General features: G+C 35.2%; 1 protein-coding gene and 1 long non-coding RNA gene across 3 annotated transcripts in view; one reads left to right on the top strand and one right to left on the bottom strand.

Annotated features, from left to right (window-relative positions):
• Positions 1-2969: 2969 nt before the first annotated feature.
• Positions 2970-8512, bottom strand: LOC130683012 (uncharacterized). Its single transcript, XR_008996556.1, has 2 exons — positions 3667-8512; positions 2970-3460 (listed from the first exon to the last, which is right to left on the bottom strand). It is a non-coding gene; the product is annotated as an uncharacterized LOC130683012 (long non-coding RNA).
• Positions 3601-24444, top strand: part of ZCCHC7 (zinc finger CCHC-type containing 7) — a 300853-nt gene continuing 280009 nt past the window's right edge. The window contains exons 1-2 of one of the 2 annotated variants that reach the window (XM_036888516.2): positions 3601-3743; positions 8519-9146. In XM_036888516.2, coding sequence (XP_036744411.1) covers positions 8540-9146 — 607 coding nt within the window. In that variant the 5' untranslated portion in view covers positions 3601-3743; positions 8519-8539. Of the gene's footprint in view, positions 3748-8518; positions 9147-24444 lie in introns of both variants that reach the window. The other variant, XM_036888517.2, reaches the window with a different exon arrangement.

The following is a 24444-nucleotide window of genomic DNA, read 5'->3' on the forward strand; positions in this document are numbered from 1 at the left end:
TTGTAATGACACTATTATTATTTATATCGTTTAAATTATAGTATATAGTTCTTAGATTTCATGATTTTATAAGGAAAAACATTCTCTAAGAAAAATTAAGCCATCTATATGAATGTCCAAATTTTCAAGAATGATTTCACAGCCTAGATGAAAATTACATGCTCTCTCCATCACCTTGCAATTTGAAGAACTGCAAAATCATGAATAATAAAAAAGGATGTTAAACTTTTCAACAAATCCAGATGGGTACCCATGTCACTGAGAATTCCTGAGAATTACCTTGATTGCAGCTTCAGACTAGGATCCTGAACTGAATATCACTTACTAGTTGCAATATATGGACTTTAAGTGACAGTAGTTTCTGTAATTACATTTTTAAATTGTACAGACATTAAGTCCATGTTGGTGGCAAATGAAAAACTTCTAAACTAAAAAGGGCAAATGTTCAGTCATTTCACTTGCCAGCCTCTTTCTGCCTCAACATTTCAGACTGTGGTACATCATAGTCTTCCCTTTCAAGGAGTTTAGTTTCAAAAGGCAGCTTTAGGCATAGAAAAAAGCAGGGATTTGGGATTCAAACAAGACTCGGGTTTGAATCCCAGCTACGTGAGTTAGACCAAGTCACATAGCCTTGTCAAGTGCCATATTTGTGTCCATACTAGTGAAATAGGCTAATGCCTCCTGTACAGAGTCATTTTGAGGCTGGGAGAGTGGCTAGCAAGGGCCTATTTTATTACATAATAGGCTCTCAAAAAATGAAAAGTGATTGAAAAGTAAATGTTAAAACGGCAAACTGATGAGTTAGTTCTCAGAGGTTCTAGGCACTACTAATCAACTGGAATACAAGAAAGAAAGAAAATAAAGATAAAAGAAAGAGGGGTTTTCTTCCTCTGCAATGGAGGGGTGCAGATGCACCACTCTGCCCAGAGCCTGCTACAGTATGTCCCCCATCTTGCCTGCCCTCTGCAGCAGATTTCTGCTTGGCCCCAATTTAGCTGCTCACTGTTAATGTAGCACTGCCACTGCAGTGGGGAAAGCAGGTGCTTCCTTCCTCAAATGAATGGGCTCTTGAGAACATTCTTTGTAAGAAAGGCCTCTGGATGTGCACGCTGCCATCCATAATCTCAAGAAGAGCAGACCAGAGACAGCATGAGGTAGAAAGAGTAGCACTACGTGTGTGCATGGCTTGGGGAGAGACTCAGAGGCCTGAATTGCAGACACAATTTTACCTCTGCTAGGTAACTATTGGCAAGTTTCTTCCCTTCCCGGCTTCAGTTTCCACATTACTGCAATAGGAGACTGGATCTCATGATTTCTAAAAGCCATCTAAATGAGAACTCACCATGTAAAGACAATAGGTGTGTATATACACACAACTCTCCCTAGTCAGAAATCTGTATCCAGGACCCATTCAGCCTTTCTACTTGCTTTGGCATCAGGGAACACTACACTGCATTCCTATTATTTGGACTCAAGACATAGTTTCCCCACTGAACGGACAGCTGGTGGATCCACATCTGGTTCTTGGTTTCCTAGAGCCTACTGGGAGTTAGGGTGCCTTCATTCCTTTAACACCTTTATTGAGTGCTTGCTGTCTGCCAACCACTATGTTAGCTGGTGAAGATACAAAGATAAAATATCAAAGTTTCTGCCTTCAGCAAGTCCATGATGCAGCTAGGAGATAACTACAAGATAAACACAATATAACTGCCTTAATGGAGGTTTGTCCCAAGTGTGGAGGAAGCTGAGGGAAGGAATGCCTATTCTGTCTGACTGAGTTGGAAGGTTTCCCTGAAGACCCAGAGCTTAGCAGAGTAGGCTGGCTGAGGTATGTTAGAGGAACAGGGAAGGACTTTACATGTAGTTGGAATGTGCTCTGTCAAGGCAGATGTGGGAGAGCACAGCATGTTCTGGCAACTGTCCAGGATTCAGCATGGTGGTAAACAAGAAGGTAGATGTTAGTTCATGAAGTGCCCTTGATGCCATCCAAAAGACTGCAGGTTTTATGACATATCCTAAAGGGGGTGACTAACGCATTTTGTGGAAAGGTAGTAAATCTCTGTTGAATGCCTAAGTAACAGTGGGACGATTTGGCACAGTACTTAGAAGCATTTCCTAACCTTGTGGCCTTGGGCAAGTTGCTTAACCTCAGAATCTGTTCCCTTGTTTGTGAAATGGGAATTTAAAAACCCACCTCAAAGGGCTGTTAAGTTTTAAAAAGTGTTTGTATATAATGCACTTGTATAAGTAAGCCTGGCAATTGGCAAAAGCTCAATAAATTATTTTTTAAAAGATAACATGTGTTCTACACAATACACATCACCTAGATGATCTAGTAATATCTGTGACCCATTTCTTCTCCTGTTTCATCCTCTGCAAAATGGGTCCTACAATTATACCTTTCCATTGTACCCTGTCTTCCTTCCTAGCACTTACCATAATGTTAATTAACATTTCTAATTACTTTCCTGGCCAAACTCTTAGACTATAACCAAATTACTCGTATTGTTTTTTTCATTATTATAATTATTATTGTTTTTAATGTGACCATTTTTTCGTGTTTTGTAGTTGTGGGAGCAGCGGCAGCAAAAGAGGAGGAAAGAAAGAAAAGAAAAAGAAGGAAAACTAAGAAAGAAATGGAAAGGAAAAGAAAAAAAGAAGAAAGGAAAAGAACTTGTATTGTTTGCCCAGCTAGACACTATGAGACTAGGAACTTGAAAAAAATTTGCCACTATATCATTGACTGCTTCTTAATACATGTTCCATAAATGTTGGCAAAAAGAACCAGTGTGAAACTTATCTTTCAGAACTGTGGCCAAGGGCCAATGAATTGATTCAGTGCTTCATTATCTGTAAAGTTGTACAGATAAATGGATTATTACTAAGTATTAAAATAAGCCATGAGAAGAACAGAAGTCAGAAGCTCCCAACACAATCTTGTAGCCTCCCGAGGCTTCAAAAGGCCAGTGTTTATTTCAATCTTTATTAAGGGTACAGCTCTTCAAGGCTCACAAAGAGTTAAATATGTTGCCTTGTATTCCATAAAGAGGCAGAAGCACACAGTGTGAACTACGTTCAACTTCAAACTAGAGGTGGAAGGGACCTGCCTAAGGTCACCTAACGCACTGGGGAAGCTAGAAACCAGTTGCTCCCGAAGACGCTTATTCCTTGTAACGGGTCTCCGCTTGGGGTCAGGCAGTCAAGATACCTACCGCGACAGCCCTAGTTCCCCACGCACTGTTAGGGTACCGAGCCACGTGGCACAGGGAGGACGTTCCCGAGATCAACGGAGGAGGCGGAGCCCGTCCTGAAACCTGCCCAGAGGCATCATGGGAGGTATAGTTTTCCCTCGGGCACAGAAGGGTGGGCGCTCCCCTCAGGTTTTGCCGGATAAATGCATCTCTTGCGTGTAAGTCGTTCAAAGAAAGTGTCCCCGATTATAGATGCAGCCTAGGTATCTCTGAAAGAAGCCGTGAAGGGGAAGGGACAAAGCACGGAAGGCAAACCAAAAGATTACCACAGGGGGAAGAGAAAGGGTTAACAGTTGTCACGCCTGCGTACGGGAGCCCGCAGCGTGGGCGGGGACGGAAGACGATTCCCGGGAGCTGTGTTTTCCCCGGAAGTGCCTTCCCCCCTCCCTGGTCCGCGTGGAGGCGCTTTCCTTACCTCATTTGTCCTCGCCCCTCCCCGTCCCTTTACGCGTTTTGGTTCCTGGTTGGTGCTTCCTGGTCACAGCCGCGGCAGTGAGTATGTGTGACGGATTCCCAGCTGCCCGCGGCTGGGGTCCCTTCTCTGTCCTCCATCTCGGTCACCGGGCTGTGGAACTAGTGCATGTCCCCTCGCCGGCCTCCGTGTCCCTCGTCTGTGCCCCACTTGTGGCGGGGTGCGGCTTGTGGCCCCTTAGTCACGCTCTACCCCACGCGGCTCTGCTGACTGGCTGGGGTGTTCACTTCTCCCTGCCTGGCCAAGGCCTGAGGTCGTGGTTTGGAAAGGGCTGGACGCCCATGGCCTTTGTGGGGGTGGCGTTTCGGCGTTTTTTATCTTCACCTACGCCTCAAGATACTCTAGTCTTTAAAGGAAGTAAGCCAGTAAACGCGGAGGTACCCCCGCACCGACAGGGAGCCCGGCCTGTGAAGACCGAACAGCCCTGGGCCAGCTCCAGCCTCTGCTGTCAGAAGCAGCAGCTGCAGTTGTGGGGCTAGAAAAAAATCTGGAGACGGGCTCTTTCCCCCATGTGAAACAGGGAGACTTGGTCTGTGTTCGCTTTATCCCCGACATCCTATGAGAGAATAGTGAACTTAAACTTTAAGGGAAGAGTTACCGGTGCAGGGTGTAGTGGGAAAACTGGCTGGGAGTCCTCAGGCCTGAGCCATAGCCATGGCGTCACCACTGACTTTGTTGTTGATTCCAGAAAATATTATTTTTAGTCTGAGTTTATAATTTCTTCAGATTACAGGGTTGAATTAGGAGACCTTTTGAGCTCAGTAAGTGAGCTTCTCAGAGCCCATTTCTGTATGAATAAAATGAAAGCGTTCAATTCAATGACCCAGGCCCCTTCCAAAGCTCTTGATTTTGTATTTTGAATACTTAGGGTATCACATCGAAAGACTTTTAAGTAGGCTGTGTATATATTTCAGACAGCATTATGCTTTGCGGACAGTTCCGTATTGCTGTTTTCAAGAGAACCTGTTGGGTTTGGGATGAATTGAGGAATAAGTGGAAGTGAGGATTATAACTAAAAGGGTAAGATACCAAGTAGCAAAAAGAAAAAGGGCTGAAGGAAAAGTGAATGAAGTGTTTGAGATGGATTAGTTATCATAAAACTTTAGGTATGCCAAGAATTGCTGGACTTGTCTGAATAAATTTAGCATAATTCTCTCCCATCAACATCTTGTATTCTGTCTTCTTTTTATGTGACCATTGTTTTTTACACATTTGGATTCTTAACCCTAGTCAGATTTGCTTAAAAGTGAAAGTCACATTTGAAGATACTTTAACACTGGAACAGTAGTGTTTCCAATATGTTTCTCAGCATAGCTCACTAAGAATCAGAAATTTTAAGTTGAAAATAAACTGTGTTTGTTACTCATTTTCTAATGAAAACTGGGTTTAAAATAAAGCTGTAAATTTGATTTAAATCCCTTTGAGATGGGTACTTAGGTCATCACGAAGAAACACAGGCTAAAAGTTTTTTGAGAGGAAATAAGAGCAAAAGGCTCAAAGTTACCAGTTAGTAGAGTCAGAGCAGACGTATTGACCTTAAAAAATATACATAGTAAAACGTGAAAGCTTAAATAAGCCGTAAGTTGTCTAGTTTAAAAAAAATTCAGTGAGTGAATACTCCCACTTTTGAATGGTGAGAACCTGCCTTTGCAGTTATTTTCTATAGCTGTCTTGTATTTGTTAAGCCATTTATGTTCTTTAGTTTTATTCCCAAACTGCTATTTTAGGTTCTAAGAACCATCTTTTTTTGGTCAGGGGATTGCTATAATCTTTGAGTACCAATTTGGGAGGCTCTTTGATGATAAAGTGACAAATTCCAAATGTATGCTTTTCCTTCCAATTAAAATGCCTTTCATAGTTTTTAAACTCTATTGGAACTTGAAGTATTTGTGAGGTAATTTAGTTGTTACTTAGGTGTTAGAACCAGTGCAAATACAGCTTTGAAGAAGCTCTTATTTTTTAATATTTATTTAAAAGTAAAAATTAAGAAAAAATCTTAGTGATTTTCTCAACACTTGGCTGAGAGGGAAATCAGTCCTAGCTATGTTCTTTACCAGCTACATATTGGATAGGCTCCCTTATCTGTTTGGACCTCAGTTTCCTTATATGTAAATTGAGAAACTTGGTGTTGAGATAATCTAAAAGACCAGATTTAAAATTTTGTGATTCTCATAGGGACCTTATATTTTTGGTTAAGTATGCTTGAGAATCGTGTGCAATGACCAAAAAGCTAAGAAAGCCTTCTGAATCAAGAAAAAAAAATATATTTCATATTGGTCCTTTTTGAGTAAACACTTTTTAAAAGAAAAGTAAATTAAATGCATTTGACTGTAATTAAAGTAGTAACATAAACGTAAACCAAAACAGCCTCAGGCAAACCTTAACCCTGGCATCCATAAACTACACAAATAGAAGAGCAAGTTATGTTGAGCACAGTGTTCAAGTACAGAAGATACAAAATCCTCTTCAAGGCCATAGGGGCTAAATTGTTAAATTCATTTTTCTACATTTCAGGGAAAGAGATAAACCCTTAGGCCCAAGGAAGTCAGTTTTTATTATATTTCTGTAGTTTATTTTTGGCATACATTCACAGGTGTGCCTATGGCTGTATTCTTAATCCTTTTCCTTTGGGATGGCTCCAAGAGTAGTACAAATTTGTAACTGTAATTTAGCTCTTTTAATTTTTTCTGTGCTGCACTGGAATTATGTTATTTATGTTTTATCAGGATGGATCCAGTCAGGATTTTGAAGGAAGCATAATTCCTTCCTTTGACTTCTTTCAGAATTAATTTACCTATTAAATAAAAAGGAAAGGATTCATCTTTTATTTGAATTCCTCTGAGGCTAACATTTCAATATAAACTGATAAATGCTATGAACATTATTATTCAGATAGCCACATTTAACTTGTATGACAACAGCATAGAAATCTGAAAGACAATGCAAGAATGGAATAGGTATATTGTACCTTTTAGAGGAAAAATGACATAAAAAGTTGGTTTCTTTTTCTTCTCCCGGCTTTACTGAGATAAAATTGACAAATAACATTGTGTAAATTTATGGTGTATGACATAATGACTTGATATATGAATATATTGTGAAATGATTACCATGTTAAGATTAGTTAACACATCCATCACCTCACATATTTCCTTTTTTTTGTAGTGAGAACACTTAAGATCTACTCGAGCAGATTTCAAGTGTACAATATTGTATTGTTAATTCAGAACTTACTCATCATTTTTTCCCCTAGCTTTATTGAGGTGTAATCGACACGTAACATTGTTTAAGTTTAAGGTGTACAATAAAAGTGGAGTCTTTATTTCTGTAACACAAAAAACTCCAGCATAAGTGTAGTGCATTTTTCACTCTTGTTCATTTGATTTTTGGAGTCAGGTGGTTCTGTCACCAAAACGATCATCAGAATACCCTGACATTCTGGGCAGAGTTGGTAAATTAAGAAAATGGCTAGTGTTTCTAAAATATATCTGATAGCTAAAAGAGGAGTAGAAAGAATAAATTGTTATTGTTCTCTAGGCTGTCCCTGATTTTTGAACAAACATGAGTTATTTTTCCAGAGCTCTCACTTTGATCAGTATTGCATCAGTACCTAATTGAAACAATTACTGTGTAGATTTTTGGTTGAAGATAGGAGAATAGTTGTAATAGTGGAGACAACTGCAAAATTCATCATAATTTCTATATTTTAGGCACATACTAGATTTATCAGGGCTGAAGAACAAATGCTTGGTGATGATATTCATTTATTCATTCATTCATTCATTAATTCAACAAACATTTGTAGAGGTCCTGCTAAGTACTAGTTACTCTGCTTGTCTTTGAGGATCCATTGTTTAGGCTTTGGGGATCCATTGTTTAACAAAGTGCAGGTAGTTCTTGTTCCCCTGGGGTTTGTGATCTATGCTTGTCATCAGAGATTTACAGTGAATTTGTAATTAGAAATGAGGTGAGTGTTTTGAAATGTCAAGTGCTGTAGAAACCTGTAAAGGGACTCTTAATTTAGTCTGCTGGGTCAAGGAAAGCTTCTATGAGGAAGTGATGTTTAAGCAGAGTTGATGGATGAGCAGGGTATGATAGGCCCACAGTGGGAATATAAACTGCTCCCATTGCCAAGAGTTTTGCCTCATTTTTAGGTCCTTAGTAAGTTTGTATTTCATCACATCTTTATAGCTAGCTTGGAAATAAACCAGGTTTATCAAATATTGTTATGTCTTCTTTTGGTCAAGGATCAGAAGGCCATGAGATTAATCTTTTAATTGAGAATAAAAATTTACACCAAAATGTTAATATAATTGTTTCCTGTTGTGGGTTTTTGTCATAGTTGAAGTAATATACCTTTATGACAATGTATACCTGGAAAGGTGAAATACAGGAACAGGGAAAAGGTGAAGATTGGATGGAATAGTGAGAGTTACCTAAAATATTTTTGTGATTTTTAATATTTTGGAGGGAAAGTGGTGTCTGAATTGGTGGATTCAACCTATTTTTCCTTTCCAGTGTATCTGTAAAATAGGACATTTCCTTAATAACTATAACTCAATTTATTGGTAGTAATTTTCATTTGGTAGGGGTGGGCATTACTAAAGTAGCTTATAAGAGGACTTAGAAATCCATGAAAAAAGTTACTCTTAAGAGAAGAAGGTATTTTAATATGTCATTGAGAAAAGTGATGGTTTGCACAGAAGTTAGCTCTAAGAGGTGATACCATTATGCACTGAACAGGCATGATCTGAGCTTTTAAAATACATTCTTTATATGACTTTATCTTTTACAGCATCAAAGTTACTGACTTTCCATGATGTTTGGTGGTTATGAGACTATAGAAGCATATGAAGATGACCTTTATCGTGAAGAGTCTTCTAGTGAACTGAGTGTTGATAGTGAAGTGGAATTTCAGCTCTACAGCCAAGTTCATTATGCCCAACATCTTGATAATGTCGTCAGGGAGGAAGAACATGAAGAGAACAAGTCTGAGAATTCTGAATTATCCAGTAGTAATCTAAACCAGAAAAACTTAATTATTCTTTCAGATAGTGAAGTCATCCAGTTATCAGATGGGTCAGAAGTCATCACTTTGTCTGATGAAGATAGTATTTACAGATGTAAAAGAAAGAATTTTAAAGTCCAAGCAAAAGAGAAGATTCGAGGTCCTCTTGCTTCTTTTCATTCTGAAGAGTTGGCTGATAAATGTAAGAGGGATACTGAGAAGCCTAAACCCAAAGAGATACCGGGTCCCATCCAAGAGGTCATGATTATAGAGGTCAGTTCAAGTGAAGAGGAAGACAGCACCATTTCAGAAAGTGATAATGTGGAAAGCTGGATGCTGCTGGGATGTGAAGTTGATGATAGAGATGATGATATCCTTCTCAATCTTGTGGGATGTGAAAACTCTGTTAACGAAGGTTAGTATCATATAGGCCATTTTAGAAAGTAGTATCATCTTTAATAAGGAAGATTGCTTTTCCTAGACAGAAGACCAATAGGGTCTGCTCTGTTTAATTCCTCATCTTTTGGTCTTGTTTTTTGGTTTGTTTCTCATGAGACTCTCTTACCAATGGCTACTCTAATCGTGGTCAGTCTGAATACCAGAAAGAGTATGTCAGAATGTCAAAGACACTCTGCTGTAAACAAATTCATAGCTGCTGCTTCCTGTTTGGCTAGAGCCAGTTCTGGACTGAAATCTTAGTTTCCCCCTCTCTCTTCTGTGTACCACAGGTGAGTACTCCATCCACCTCTGACATGGTCCTGTGCTCTCATTTGCCCACCTCTACTGGGACAACTTCTTAAGTGATTTGCTTGCCTAGGAGTTAGGTAGCAAGCCTGGGGAATGTCTGGTATATAGAGGATGTGGAATTGGTATTATGATTTTAGGAATTCCACTAAGTCACTAAGATGGGAAACTATGAAGAGCTGTAAGTCTACAGTAGACTGTATGAGAAAGTGCATATTTGTCTCCTCTGTCACATACAGTCATATAGTCTTGCTGTTTATTTCTTTAGAAAGTCCCTTTCATTTCTTTCCCTTTATGTCTGTAAGTCCAGGGAAAGGAAATCCTGGGGCAAAATACCTCTAAAAACCGAAATCAGTGAAAGGGAGAAATAAAGTTCAAAACCCGTTTATTGCTTACACATTGCAGTCCGGGGCCATCCAGCAGAAGCAAAACCGGCCCTCCATTTCACCTCTCAGGTACAGATAAGCCCTGCATGTTGCCTGGGTAATTACCCATAGATATGGAGATGAACTTCTCTCCACCCCTGAGGAATGATGCAGATGCACTAAAGCCATACTTCTCTCCCCCCTTGAGCACCTGTTGATATGCGTATGTACTAAAGCCAGGTGAGAAATTCTGGAAATATTACAATTTTACCCACAATGTCTAATGCCCAGTCTCTTGCAATAGTTTCCTAAATGATCTTTTATATCTTCCCTGCGTGCTATTGTTAAACTAGTAGTCTTGTAGTGCTCTTTTACTCAGCGGTACTTGGCTGCTCCAAAACCTTTAATGGCATCCACCACTCAGTATGAAGGTTATACTTTGGAGTCCCAGGATTGATAGACTTTTTTTTAGGAGCCAGATAGGAAGTATGTTAGGTCTTCAGGCTGTAGACTCTCTTATTCGAACTTTGCCCTGTGGGGAAGCAGCACCAATACCTCAGGAAGTGGGACAGCTTCTCCAGCAAAACTTTAGTTACAAAAACACTGGCTGGCTCAGTCCGTGGCAGGCTGAGCCTGAGGATGTGACGCAAAAGGAAGAAAAGGAATAGAATAGTAGCTGGGACATAGAGCAGAATCAAGCTAAATTTTGTCAGAAAGGGAGGTCTGACAATGTTTTTAGGGAGAAAGAAAAGCACTTCTGAAGGAGAAATTAACTTGTTTGATGGATTAGGGTGGGGAGGCCAAGTAAGAGATGTATCTGTTTGAATTAGTCTTAAAAGGGAAGAGAGACACCTTTAATTGCTAGATTATCAAGTATTTATAGAGGAAGAAAAGAAAGAATAAATTCAGATGGATATGTTTGATTTTCTTGGGAAAATGAAAGTGGGAGTGGACAGGGGATACTTAAAGCTTTGAGTTTGGAAATGATGTTTAAGTGCAATGGAGCATTCTCTTAGGCAGTGGTTCCCAATATTCTGAAGATGATAACCTCCTTATCCCCATGTGACTGTGGTTATATTTTTAGTATTCATTAATTGAGAACATGCATGTTAGCAAAAAACTACTATTTGATACTCCCTTATGTGACTTAGTATTTTATTAACCATAACATTGTCTGTACATTTGAAAAACAGAAGTATGTATACATGGGAGATAGTCTTTATATAATACATGCGTCTGGGTCTCCATTGTGCTAACTAATTCTGTAGCTCCCCAGAAGTATGAAGCTCATAGCTTGGAAATCATTGCACTTACAATAACAGAATAAAAGGATTGTTTAGAAGTGTTCAGTCAAAACTGAAGCAATATGAATTTGTAATGAAATTCCCTTTGAAGGATTTCATAATTTTTTCCAGTAATACCTGGCAGCCTGGAGCAAGATGATCCAGGGTTAGGCATAACATTACAGAATGTCAAAAAGGATCTAGGCTAGTCTTCTTTAAATTGCCTTCTCCTGACATCACACCTTGTTTCATCAAACACTAATGTGTTAGTGATGATCGATCACTTTTGTTGAATTCAAGTTTCCCATGTCCACCTTGCTGAATATTTCCATTTAGGTATCATTGTCATTTCAGATTTAACATACTGAAAAAGCATGATAAATTGGAAAGAAAGCTTCTTTCCACAGAAAGGAGCAGGTCAACTAGGAGGTGACTCAAGTAGAACTATGGTTTCTCAGGGCAAACTGAAAAGGTTTGATGAAGGGTAGTGAGAGTGTGGTTAAGGGTAGCTGAGCTATTTGGAAATGAAGATTCTAAAGGAAAGGGAATGATGGATTCAGTCAGGTTTGTCTTATAGGAATGAAGAAGAGAAGGTTGGTAATCAGGTATATAAATAAATCTCTGGAAAACAATTTTAGTATTTTATGTTTTAAGCAGACAAGAATCATGGCTGTTCTAGAACTGCATTTTGGGGGGGATATTTGTATTTTTATTGAGGTAAAATTAACTATTTTAGAGTGTTCAATTCTGTGGTATTGAAACCATTCACAGTGTTGTGAAACCATCACCTCTATCTAGTTCTAAAACATTTTCATGACATCCTAAGGAAGCCTTGTACCCATGAAACAGTTATTCCTTCCTCATTCCCTTCTCTCCCAGCCCCTGGCAACCACTAATCTGCTTTTTGTCTCTGGATTTACCTATACTGGATATTTCGTGTAAATAGAATCATCCAATGTGTGATTTTTGTGTCTGGCTTCTTTGACTTAGCATAATGTTTTGGAGGTTTATGCATGTTGTAGTGTGTATCAGTACCGCATTCTTTTTTAAGGCTGAATAATATGCCATTGTATGGATATAGCATAATTTGTTAATCCAGTCATCTGCTGGTAGATACTTGGGTTGTTTCTACCTTTTGGCTATTGTGATTAATGCTGTAGGGAAAATTTATGAGTAGGTATTTATTTGAATACCTATTTTGGATATTCTTTTAAGCATCTACCTTGCATATACCTATTTTGATATTCTCTTTGAGCACATACCTACAAATGGAATTACTTCTGTTTCACTTTTTGAGGAACCACCAAACTGTTTCCTCAGTGGCTGTACCATTATGCATTCCTGCCAGTAACAGAGGGTCCTAGTAAATTGTATTGTTTTTTATGATGACTTATTATGTTGTACATGTCTTGATTTGCTAGTAGGCTTTTTTTTATTTCTTACCGTTTTTTCTCCTAGCATTTTGTGTTTTGTAGTTGTTATTCATGTTGACTTGTGTTTTTCTAGAATGGGTTTTTTCCGCATCAGATTTTTCTTACATGTTTTCATCCACTTACAATTTTTAAAGAAACTGATTTATTCTTATAGGTATACATTTCTTTAAAGTTCAATGTGTGCATGTGGGTACATTTATACCCCTTTTTCTGCAACATTAGTAAAAGCGTTTGATTTAAGACTTAAGTAATTCTAAGTAATCCTTGATTCCAGACATTCAGTGTGTGTTTCTATTATCCATATTGAAATTTATTCCTACTCTTTGCTCCTAGGATTTATTTTTTTGTTACAGACAAATGTTAACAAATTCTGCAGTTCTGCAGTTTAACTTGCTTAACTCTTATAAACTCTTACAAATATTCAAATATATATCCCCTGTTTTATTTCCTTGATCTGCTAATGCCATAATCCTATTTCTTTCCAGTTAATAAGCAACATATTCAGTACTCACACCTGTTTGAGTGTGTTGTTATTACTCTCTAATCATTCTCATCTCACTCATAAATTGATCTGGGGATAGATCTGGTTCAGTTTATGTAATAATCTTTATAGAGAGAAGATTTTTTTTCATGTCAGTAGAAGTTTGTCAAAATTCTGCTATACTTTTGAAATGATGATTGTTAAATAGTAGTAATAGCTCTTTTGTATACTGTTCTCCCTCCACCATAAACCCCCCAAACCTACAGCATCATATTAAGAGAAGCGAGTACAGACTCCTTGAAGGCAGCCCTTTCCTATGCTCAGAAGTCTCCACAATATTTACAATAATCCTTGACATTTATATTAATTTATTTTCCATTAATTACTATATCATTAAACATTTACTGAGCCTCTACCCTATGTAAAATACATAAAAGGGATTTAAAGTGGTAAGGTTTTAGCCTTCAGTGGCTTAGTGTTTCACAGAAAACATAAAATATCATAAGAAGCAAATTAGTTTATGAAGTTTCTTCTTAACCATGGGAGTTAAATCTCTCAAAACCTGGTGATATATATGGTTGAAAACTTAACACTTTCTGAAAAATAGGATTAGTAAATTTGAGGTAGTACATGAACATATGAAGGACATTGTAAGTACATATGTATTTCCCATTTACTATTGTTAAATTTAACAGGTTAAGTGCAACACCACCCTTGCTTTGTGGAAACTTCAGGCTCTTCCCCACTACTACAGTTTCAGTGAGATGTTTATGTATTTGTTGCTTTACCCCACACCATTGGAGGTAATAGCACAATCAGTCAGACACTACACCAGTAGGAGGCATTTTTTTCCTTTCTTTTCTTCCTTTAAATGTTCAATACTTTATGGTTTTCTGATTTGAAGTTGTTGATTAATTTCCTGATGTTCCATTGAGGCCTTGGGAATGTAACACTTATGGAAAGTGCTCAGCCTAGCCTTCCTCAGTACAAACAGTTTATGATTAGGGCTCTGCTTGTAATAGATTAATGCCCAAACATAGGACTTCAGTGTCTGTTACATCTACTGTCAGCTCTCTACTGAGGGATGTAGAAGTTTATTTCTCAGTTCTAGGCTTCATTTCCTCCACTTTCTTTTCTCTTTCCTAAGGCTTCTTTATATCAGTGATGCCTGTTCTGTTTTCCTTTTAGAATTCTCACCCTCTACTTTCTTATGTTACTCTTGGTAGGAGTGATGTACTATCTCATGTATTAGAAAGGCAGATCTCCTGGTTGAAGAAAAGATGTACCAAAGAAAATCAGCATGTTTTTTAATTTGTGAGGGGCATCTCAAGTTTGGGAAGGATTATTGTATAAGACAGCCAAATGATGAGGAGAGACAATACATGCTACAGGAATTATAGAGGAATAACTAGCAACTTATTTTCCTGGATGGAACAGGGATAGTATTAGCTCTAAGACTAATTATTAACTCTTTGTTAGTTTTTTACTATGGAAGTTTTAAAGTATACAAAAATAAAATGTTAAAATGGACTCAGTGTCCCATAAATCAACCTATGACCCGTCTTTTCTCATGTATAACTCCATGCCCCTGTGCTATATTGAGGCAAATTGCAGACATCATATAATTTAATTAATTCATATATATATGAATGTGTATATATATATATGTACGTATATGTAAACATACACACATTTCACTATGTACTTCTGAAACATAAAGATTCTTTTTAAGAAACATAATCACATCATCATACCTAAACAAATTACCAATGATTCTTTTATCATTAAATACCAGTCAGCATTCAGATTTCCCTGACAGGCTCTTAATTTTTTTTCTGACTGTTTTTTAAAATCAGGTCCATTGTTTGTAATTGGTTGATAAACTGAAGTGTCCTGTAATCTATAGGTTCTCCCTTTATCTCTTTATTCTGTTTTTTTTTTTTTTTTTACTTGTAATTTATTTGTTGTACTAGCTGGATTTGTTTTTTGTCCCCTAGAATTTCCTGTCGTCTGAATTTTGTGTCATTAACTACTCCTTTAGTCTGAATTTATGTGTCATTGTATCTCTTGTGAACTGATCGATCTAGAAGCTTGATTAAATTCCAGTTTCTCTCCTTGTGATTATGCTATGAACTAGATATAGATTCATTTGTTTCATTTTGCTTTTGATGTGTTTGTTTTTTAGTATTGCCTTCTAAAGTTTAATTTGTTTTATAATTATGTAAGATGTTTATAAGGTTCCAAATTCAAATCAATAAGACAAGGTAAAATACATTCAGAGAAGTTTACCTTGTATCCAGTCTTCAACCTGTTCCCCTCCTTCCCCTTATGGGTAACTGGTAAGAGAAAATAGATGTCTTTTATGTTTAAAAAACAAGCAAGTATGTATATATCTTTGTACCCTATCTCCCCCTTCTTAAAATAGTAGCATACTATCCACACTTTGCCTTGTTTTTTCTGTTAACACTATAGCCTGTATATCAGGCCACAGTAGTATGTAAAGGTAGTCTCCTTTCTGGAACTATGGACAATTTTTATATCTTTATACTAATCTGAGCTGGACATATTAGGCATGTAACCAATATTGTTTGAAAGTGAATGAAAAGTAATTTAAAATAGTTGATGAATAATATACTTGCGAGAGTCTTAAAATGTATTTTAAATAAATGTGTAATAGTCTAATTTCAGAAGTATGCTTTATACTTATTCCTGGTCTTAATGTTTCTTTCTCATTTAATGATTTTGAAAGATTTAGATTTTGCAAAAAATTAAATAGATTCAGATTTTTAAAAGAAAATACTTTTTGGAGAATGAAGAATATAGCATTTTTAAGAGCCAAAGCATTCAGCTTGCTAGTATATGACCGTTAAGGTGTAGAATTTTATACTAATGTAGAGCTCTTTAAATATGTACAGTTTGGCACATTGCTCCTTTAGTTTGTCAGCATTTGGCACATAGTGGATACCTAGCAAATCTTAGGTCAATTTAATTGAACTTCTACCTTTGTGTACAGAGTAGTGCTCTTTATATATTACTGAAGTTGAAATTATGGCTTGATTAAAGTAAAATCACAGCTTTTGAAATAGAAGTAAAATTATGGCTTTTAATGACTTAGGGTAGTAAGTCTTTTAACTGTTTTTACATCAGGGCCCATTTGCTCCAAACAATATGCATATAAAAGTTTTGGATGCAATTTCGGAGGGTGAAGAACTTATCTAGAAGGCAGTTGCTGAATCTCTGGCATTTATTAAGCACTCAAACAAGACTTTGATAACTAATTAAAATTTGAGTAGAGTAGGTTACCTATTTGAATTTCAGTTTTTCAGATATGTCACATTTTATTTGATCTGGGTCTTTATATATGATGCTTTTTCTACCTGGATCAGTGTCTACCTTGCCTGGCTGATACCCACTCATCCCTCTGGTCTCAGTTTAAAGTTTACTGCTAAGTGAGGTAATGGACTTAGGTTCTCATTTAGTAGCTCCTCAGTTGACTAGTTGTGACTTTCGTTAACTTTCTTTATTGGTAAAATAATAAATGTTATTTCATTAAGGTTATAAAACTAAATGAGACAATGGATAAACTAAATTAGTGTAACAGGAAAATATTTTGACAGAACTCTTAAAACTGTGAAATAGGTCCATTATCACTGTGACAAGTACAGGCATGTAACTTCCACTTGGTATTTTTAAGTTGAAAGTTCTCAGCTTTCTTTTTGTGAATCCAGGTTGCTTCTGAACATGTCTCTAGTATGTTTGAACTTGTTGGTAGGCACTTTCCTTAAATAAATTTGATTTGGTGACATTTTATAATCTCCTAGTTAAACCTAAATCTGAAATCTGAAAATCAGTCCAACAGGTGCTTATTGGGTACCTATAGTGTACCATTAAGGTGTTGGGATTCAAGAATTACCATGTAGTCCCTGCTTTTTAGGAACCTTAAAATGCATGACAGCATGGAAAGTTCACTGTAACACCCAAAGTATATTTCTACAAAAGAAAAAGAGATGCCCCATTACAATCCATAATCATTTCCAGATGAGTGTAATAGACTTTCTGGAAAAGATTACTGTGGATAGGCAAAGTACAAAACTGAATTGAAAAGTAGCGTTTGGAGCTGAGTATTAAAGAATGGGATGGATTTTAAGTTCAGGTTAAATGCAGGAAGGAAGAATAGGAGGTAAATCCCCAAACCCAGATATCAACTTAAGACTGTATGGTACTACTAATGTTTTGAATATGTGTCCGGGATGATTAAGCTTTTTAATAGCATGTCTTTTTAGAATCTACCTCAGACTAAATGAGAAAGGGTGTTTATATTTTATATATGTTCTCTGTATGCAGAATGCTGTGATTTTTTTGTTCCATTGTTTTCTACCCATTTCTTGATTGAATATCTTTTTTATTTTCCTTTAAAGAAAAACGGATATTTTATGCAACTTATGGCAGAAATATTTTCTCAGATGGACCAGGTGTTATAAGTTAGTCAAAGGACATAACCAGCTGTTTAAAGCGTGTATTTTATGCAAGGCTGTTCAAAGTAGAAGATGTCTTAAAACTCATTCCTTATAGCTTGTGTTGTTCCTTAACATCTTTTAATATAGGAAGGGAACACATTCTTTTAGTTTTGGGAACACTAATAAATTAAAGTTTGCTTCCTGAGATCTTCAAGGTGGTGTTTTATCACCCTTTCTGCATTTATCAGATAACCAGTCAAGCTTAATTTCAATAAATGCAATTTCTTGAGAGATCATATGAGCTAATAGGTCATAAAGGTGGGTTGCTGTTTGATATATTTCTCACTGATATATCATTTAATTTCTGTCTTATAATTGAAAAATGGCCACATGCTAGAGTTCCAGTGACCTAGAGCATCAAGGAGCTCCCTGCCTGATGTTTTCAGCTTTTGTAAGTCTGTACTACACAATTCCTAAAGCTGCTTTTGAACTGTGTCTCTAGTTGTAGCATGTCTCCTTACACTTATCTATTGTAAGGGCATCTTTTTATTTAATTTCTAATTAGCATAATGACTTGAGCTGTTTTATTCACTGTTCCGTGGTGAAGTTGTCATAGGGAGAGAAGAAATAAAAATGTTCAATTTCAACTTTACTTGTGAATGGGGTGAAGTTTGAAAGCCTTTTATGGTCATTGTTCAGTAGACTGAAAATCTCATTAGAAATTCCAGAAATGCTAAGGCAGCTTTGGGTTGGATTTTAATAACATTTTGGAATGTTGATATTGTATGTTGCTAATTTCTGTGATTTTACTGTTGATGAGCAATTTAGGTATGCATTCTTCCAAAGTCAATTTATGACTTTCAGTCTAAATTCATTTACAGTATCTTCAACAGTGATAAGTATCTAGGGAGAGAATTAAATTTTACTTTTTTAAAAAACATTTTTGTTTGGAAACTGATTTGATTTTTGTGTAAGATACACTAAACTTGTTGGAAACTACTTAACTAAGAAAATACCATGATTTATATTTATTGAATTAATGACTTCATTTAGTTGCCATTAAAATTATTTACTCATCTATAGGTTTACATTTTTTGTGTAATGGAGAAGCATAAAATTAGATGGGCAGCATTTTCATTCTACTTGTCATAGGAACTTGAATACTGATGTCTGGGTAAAGAGTATTTAAATGTAATTTTCTTATAACTGTTTGCTATAAAAATTACCTATTGCATATAGTGATCATTTGTCTAAGAAGTATAATTTACAGACAGCATATTTATGGTCAGAAGGTAAATTTAATGGGAACTACATATGATTAGACTATAAAACATTTTTCAAAAGTTCAGAATAGTGGACATTCACAATTTTTTCCATGTAAGAGTAAAGGCTATTCAGATAATTCAGTCTCTAAACAGGAGATCCTATTTTTAAGACTCTGCTAAGTAATTTACTGATCTCTTGCTAGCATCCTCTTGGTTGTGAACACTTACTGAAGTATTGACTTAATGGAAGTATTTCAGCCAAAAGTTTTTAATTGCTCAATCATTGTTTATCTTTGCTTTGTTATAAATTAAAGTTATTGTCATGGTTAAGTTTCTGGCATTTTGAGTTACTTGCCCAATTGTTGTTGATTCTGCTGACAATAAAGAAATCAGTATTTTAACTGAGCATCCACTATGTGTAAGGTCACATTTTCTTTTGAAATTATACAGATAGCTATACTTTAGAATATCTATTGACTTGCATTTTAGTTTTTGAATCTTGATCTGATAGCATTGGGTTTGAACAGAGGTATAATTCTGGGGTCGAAAATTATTTTTGTAACATAGATTTGAATTCAGATATAATGCAATGTAATAATACGTTATTAAGAAGTGGATCTTGTCTGCTAAATGTGTACTTTTCTCTATGACATTTGTACCTTAGAATTTCAGCTTTTGTCATAGTCTTGAAAATTATTTAAACTTGAGAACATCTGCTCCTCCCCTTTTGCAAATAAATTTTAAGGGAAGACAGCATAATTCTATAATGGGAAATAAATTGTACTCTTCTTCTTTTTGCTTTTTTACAGTTATCTTAAAATTACCTCAAGATGAAAGAATGGCTGTTTAGAGCTACTTACTGAGAGAAAGTGTTTTAATTGACAACTCCCTTGAAGCACATAGATCAAATTTGATTTTGTTTGTAACTCAGTAGTGCCTGTACAGAATTACCTACTTTAGAGAGGGAAAGCCCCAATTTCTAGAAAACTTTTCAATACTCTCTCCATATTTGTAGTTAATGAGAAATTCTAAATATACAGGAAATAGACTGGCTCTGATTGATAAAGAAAATTGTGAAAGTAATTGAAGAATTACGCTTTGAAAAGCCAGGTGAGAGGAATACAGACTACAGAGGAAAATGACAAATAAATGAAGAAAGGAGGTGTTAAAGAAAAAGGAAACAACCACATTAACCTGTAATTTACTCCTTATATTGTAGCCATTTTTTAGTGTTAAATGGTTTGATTTAAACAAAAATGAACTTCTGTTGATGGTTTTATTTAGAAATAGCATTACTTTCCATGTCTTAGGATTTTAATTGCCAATAAAATTTCATTGTTCTAATAAGTACTTGAAAAATAACTGCATTCCTATATAATTAGTACTTTGTTCTTAATTCAGTACCCTTAATCACTCTAGCTCTTTTGGTTTTCTTTAAAAATGATGTAAATTTTGTGGGAGAATAAATATAGCTTAAATATTGCTGTAAATGTGTTCGTATATTAATCTGGTATGATTGGTTTTTAAGTGTATGAAATATTCCCTTAAAAGGTTCATAGCATTCAGCCTAAATGTTTCTGGATATGTGAGTTCCTGGTAAAAATCATCAGATCCTAAGTTGTGGAATATTTGTATTGGTTCTTAATTCCATGACTGTTTTGGCTGTTGTGTAAATCTCGTTATTATTCTTTCTGAGATGTTCTAGTTTGGGAAATTTCTTTTATTACCAGATTTAACAGATGAAGTGTGATGGTTGTACTACAGATTATTTAATTTTCAAGCCGTTTTGGTTAAACTAACTTTGGGGTATATAGTTCTTTACGGGTAGTCAAAGAGGAGTTGTGTTCAGCTGTTTGATTGTGCTGCCACTTAGGTTAACATCAGCAGCGAAGGACCTTATCTCTGACTTCTCTTCCTTCTGTTAAATTTTTTAATTGCTTTAACATTATTTAAATATAGAAGAAGATAGAGTTGTGAAGCAAATTTCTGATTTACTGGTTCTCCATATTAAGCAATGGTAATCCTTTCTCTTTTAAGTATATTACATATGTATGTATATTTTGATTTAAAGGGAAAGAACTTAGTATTTATAGTATGTGGATACAGTTATTATTATTTTTAATTAATAAAATGAATTAAGGTTGTTTGGAAATCTCAAAAGATCTTTAGTATACCTGCAACCTCAGCAGTCCCTTTTTATCTGTACAGATTTCCCTGCCTATTGTGGCTGTTTGCTCTAATTTAAATTTCCCATGGCTTTGGGTTGCAGACTTGGTTTTCTGCAAGAGTGCCCATGCTTACATGGTCATATATTCTGGGTGACTTTTCCACTTTTTCGTTTTTGTTATTTTGTTGATTGCTAAAGGGAAAGAGGATTTTTTTATTTCTTTGTTTTGATCTTTCTTCCTTAGCCCATCTATTTGTGTGTTGTTTTGTTTTGCAGATTGGGAAGAATTATTGTGTGAACTTAGATCCATGGAGACTAGCAGGGAAAAACTAATTTTGTTCTTGGTTTTGTTTTCTTAATAACAGTAGCAATTTAATTTTTGAGCCATCAGAAAGAAGCTCAAAAGATATGCTAGTTTTATGTGTGAAACTGATAGAAAATTATTAATCCTGAAATTTTCTATTCACGGTCACTCTACTGTTGGAATAAAAATGTTATGGTTAAACTAAGTAAATACGAGAATTACTAATTATCAGTAAGTAGTACTATTACACGTTTTTAATTTAAATGCAGTTGTATATCCAAAAGAAGTTCATAGGCAATCAGTTGTAGTCTGATACGTAATTTCCCTTACATTCAATTTTTGTTGTCCATGTTGTGTACATATTCAGATAGACATATGAATATACATTTGATTGGGATGTACATTTTTAACTTGGCCAGATCTTAAAAGTTTGCCTGTTCCTGCAAAACATGCTTATTTTTCAAATGTGAAGAATTTTGTTTTATGAAACAACTTTATTCTGCTGAATGGTAAGACTTTGAAGTGCTGTGGCAATTTAAATACTGAGTAATTTGTTACTATTGTAAGGGAAAAGTATAGGTTTCTAGTCCTAACATCTCCCCCAAATGTTTTTTTTTTTAATGTCTGAAGACTTTAAAGTACTAAATTAATGTGATCAGAGCTACTTCTGTTATACATTTGTTTTGTGAGGGTGTCATCATACAGTAGCATTCTTTAATTGAAATTTATATTCATTTAGTTGAATAAAACAATAAAAAGATCCTTTTTAGCATTTAAAAATTATAATTCCCATTATACCATGAAAAGTGATGTTGTAATATGCTGTTAATAGGCCAAAACAACTTTCTAAGGTTGAGAAATAGGATGAAAAAGGATTTGTTTTTATATGCATAGTTTTAGGGTTATTTTGTGTTTAATTGATTATACACCAATGGCAGTGAGGTACCTAAAATTCTCTTTCTGGATGTCTAAGTACCTTGGGAATTGGGGTAAGATCAAGCCTTCTTTCTTTTATCTGCTACAGTTGTAGTTTTTTCCATGTGGATTTTAGTACTCCTAGAATACGAAACTGATTTAAAGAGTTTGTTATTACCAAGAAACCAATAATTCTTTAACTGTTATTTTCTAGTTATTATATTCATATTTTTATTTCTATGAAATGACTTCTCAAAAAGGAATTTCTTTTAAAATCAGTGAGAATTTCAAACTATGAAGAAAACGTATTCTGGTACTATTATTAGCTGTTGTTTATCCATGGCATTTAAAATAATTTTGAATTTCTGCTCTTTCATCATAGTTGCAGAGGGTTCATAACTTTGTAAAATTATTTTCCCTAGTTCTGATTAGTATTTTTAAAGGCATTTTGTAAGTTTAAACTTGATGTTCATATGTAATTATGGAGAAATGCAAATAACCTCTAAAATATATTTATTTCTAGTATTCACATCAAACCAGGGTATAATCGGTGATATGAAAAGTGATTCAGCTGTGAAAGTATGCAGTTTTAAAAATAACAAGGAATTCTTGTTTTACTAACAAATGTTCATACAAAATGCTATTAGTTCTTAAAGCTCATGGCACAGATTTTACTGTGTGTAGCTTTAGTAAGAGAACACTCTGGAGCCAAATTTGAAATTTATTAAGGAAAGAACAAACTGCTGAACTGCTTTCATGCTGTTAAAAAAACTTCGTAATCATCAGACATCTTTTTTTTTAAGGTCATGATTGCTTGATGCCTTTTCCAGTCTTTATTTGAAACTCGTTTTGTAGGATTTCTTTTTGCTTCTCCCCCTTTTTTTCTTTTGGCAGTGAGTGGAAGATTCTTCTAAAACTGAATGGCTGAACATGCATGTATAGTAAATATTAAAGTATAATGGGAATACTTTTATTCTTGATTTTTTTTTTTAGGCCAGAAAATGCTGTGAAGGTAAGCCAGTGAAGGTTAAATTACATTGTGTGGTGTGGAAACTGTTTTCTGTATAGAAAAGTAGGCTCTGGAGTAGAGCTTTAAAAAATAGGGGTTGTTTGTAAAATATTTTGCACTTTGTTATTGCTTGGTAAGCTTGAGGTATTTATATGTTTCAATGTTCTAGCTCAGTGTTGGTTATTTTCCTGAAAAATAATATACTGAGTATGAAGGAAGATGTGGAGTGTGAACAGAACAAGAACTGGCACAAAGAAAACCTCCTTCCCAAAATGTTGCCACCTGATAGGTGGAGGTTTCTATGCCATTATAGATTTTCAAAACATAGAGGGTTTAAACTCTTTTTTTCTGAGTTCACTTAAACTTTGACATATTTAGCAAAGTTTGATTGTGATAAGTATTAATATTTCAACTCTGGTGTTTATCCTAGGTTAGCCTTTACAAAATTAACAAAACAATGCATTGAGGCTAATTGCTAATGTTCAGCTAAGTTACCGTGTTCATTTAAGTAATAGCTCTTGACTGTGGTATTTTTTTTTATTAATATGATAAGCTGAAATTACAAAAGGTCTATGAAGAATGCAGAAGTTGAATTATGTAAAGTTAATTTTGATATTTTGCCATAGAAACAAATTAAAGTATGTCTTATATGTAATAATTTTATTTCTTAATGTTTTAAGTACAAGCTATTGGCTTTCAGTATATAGAAAGTTAAGACCTTTTAATTTTAAATACTGATGTATATTGACTGGAGTCATACTTTTTTAAATTACAAAAAACTTGAGGCAAATACATAAAATTGTTAGTGTTTAGCTTATCTAGATTTTCAGTGATGAGACTTTGTGAAAGAGGAATAAGGCGTGGGATTTTTTTTTTAAAGAAAAGGTGCTTCCTTTAAAAGTACTAATTTTAGAACTAGAGAAATCTTGTGAAGTATAATAAGTCCATATCCATAATTATTTTAAATCACTAGTTAGAGAGGAAGGTATGAAATACTAATATCTTCTTTGTTGGAAGTCATAAACTATTTTGAAAAGTATGAAAGGGAAAAAATAAACTGGTTTCAGGAATATTTATATCATTTTGACATTGTATGTTATTCATAGATTCATGTCACAAAAACCTGCATGACTTCACAAAAGAATTAGGTGTATTTTAATTCAGTAGGCTTGCTAAAAACAATTTTGTTATAAATCTAGAAAAATTTATATATAGTATTTTTCCTCTTTAAAGTTCAGTGATTCATTTTGGTGCTTTTCTCAATTTCAGTTTTTCTTGTTAATTTAGACA

Source organism: Manis pentadactyla, chromosome 3 (assembly GCF_030020395.1).
Source record: "Manis pentadactyla isolate mManPen7 chromosome 3, mManPen7.hap1, whole genome shotgun sequence".
Taxonomy (NCBI): domain Eukaryota; kingdom Metazoa; phylum Chordata; class Mammalia; order Pholidota; family Manidae; genus Manis; species Manis pentadactyla.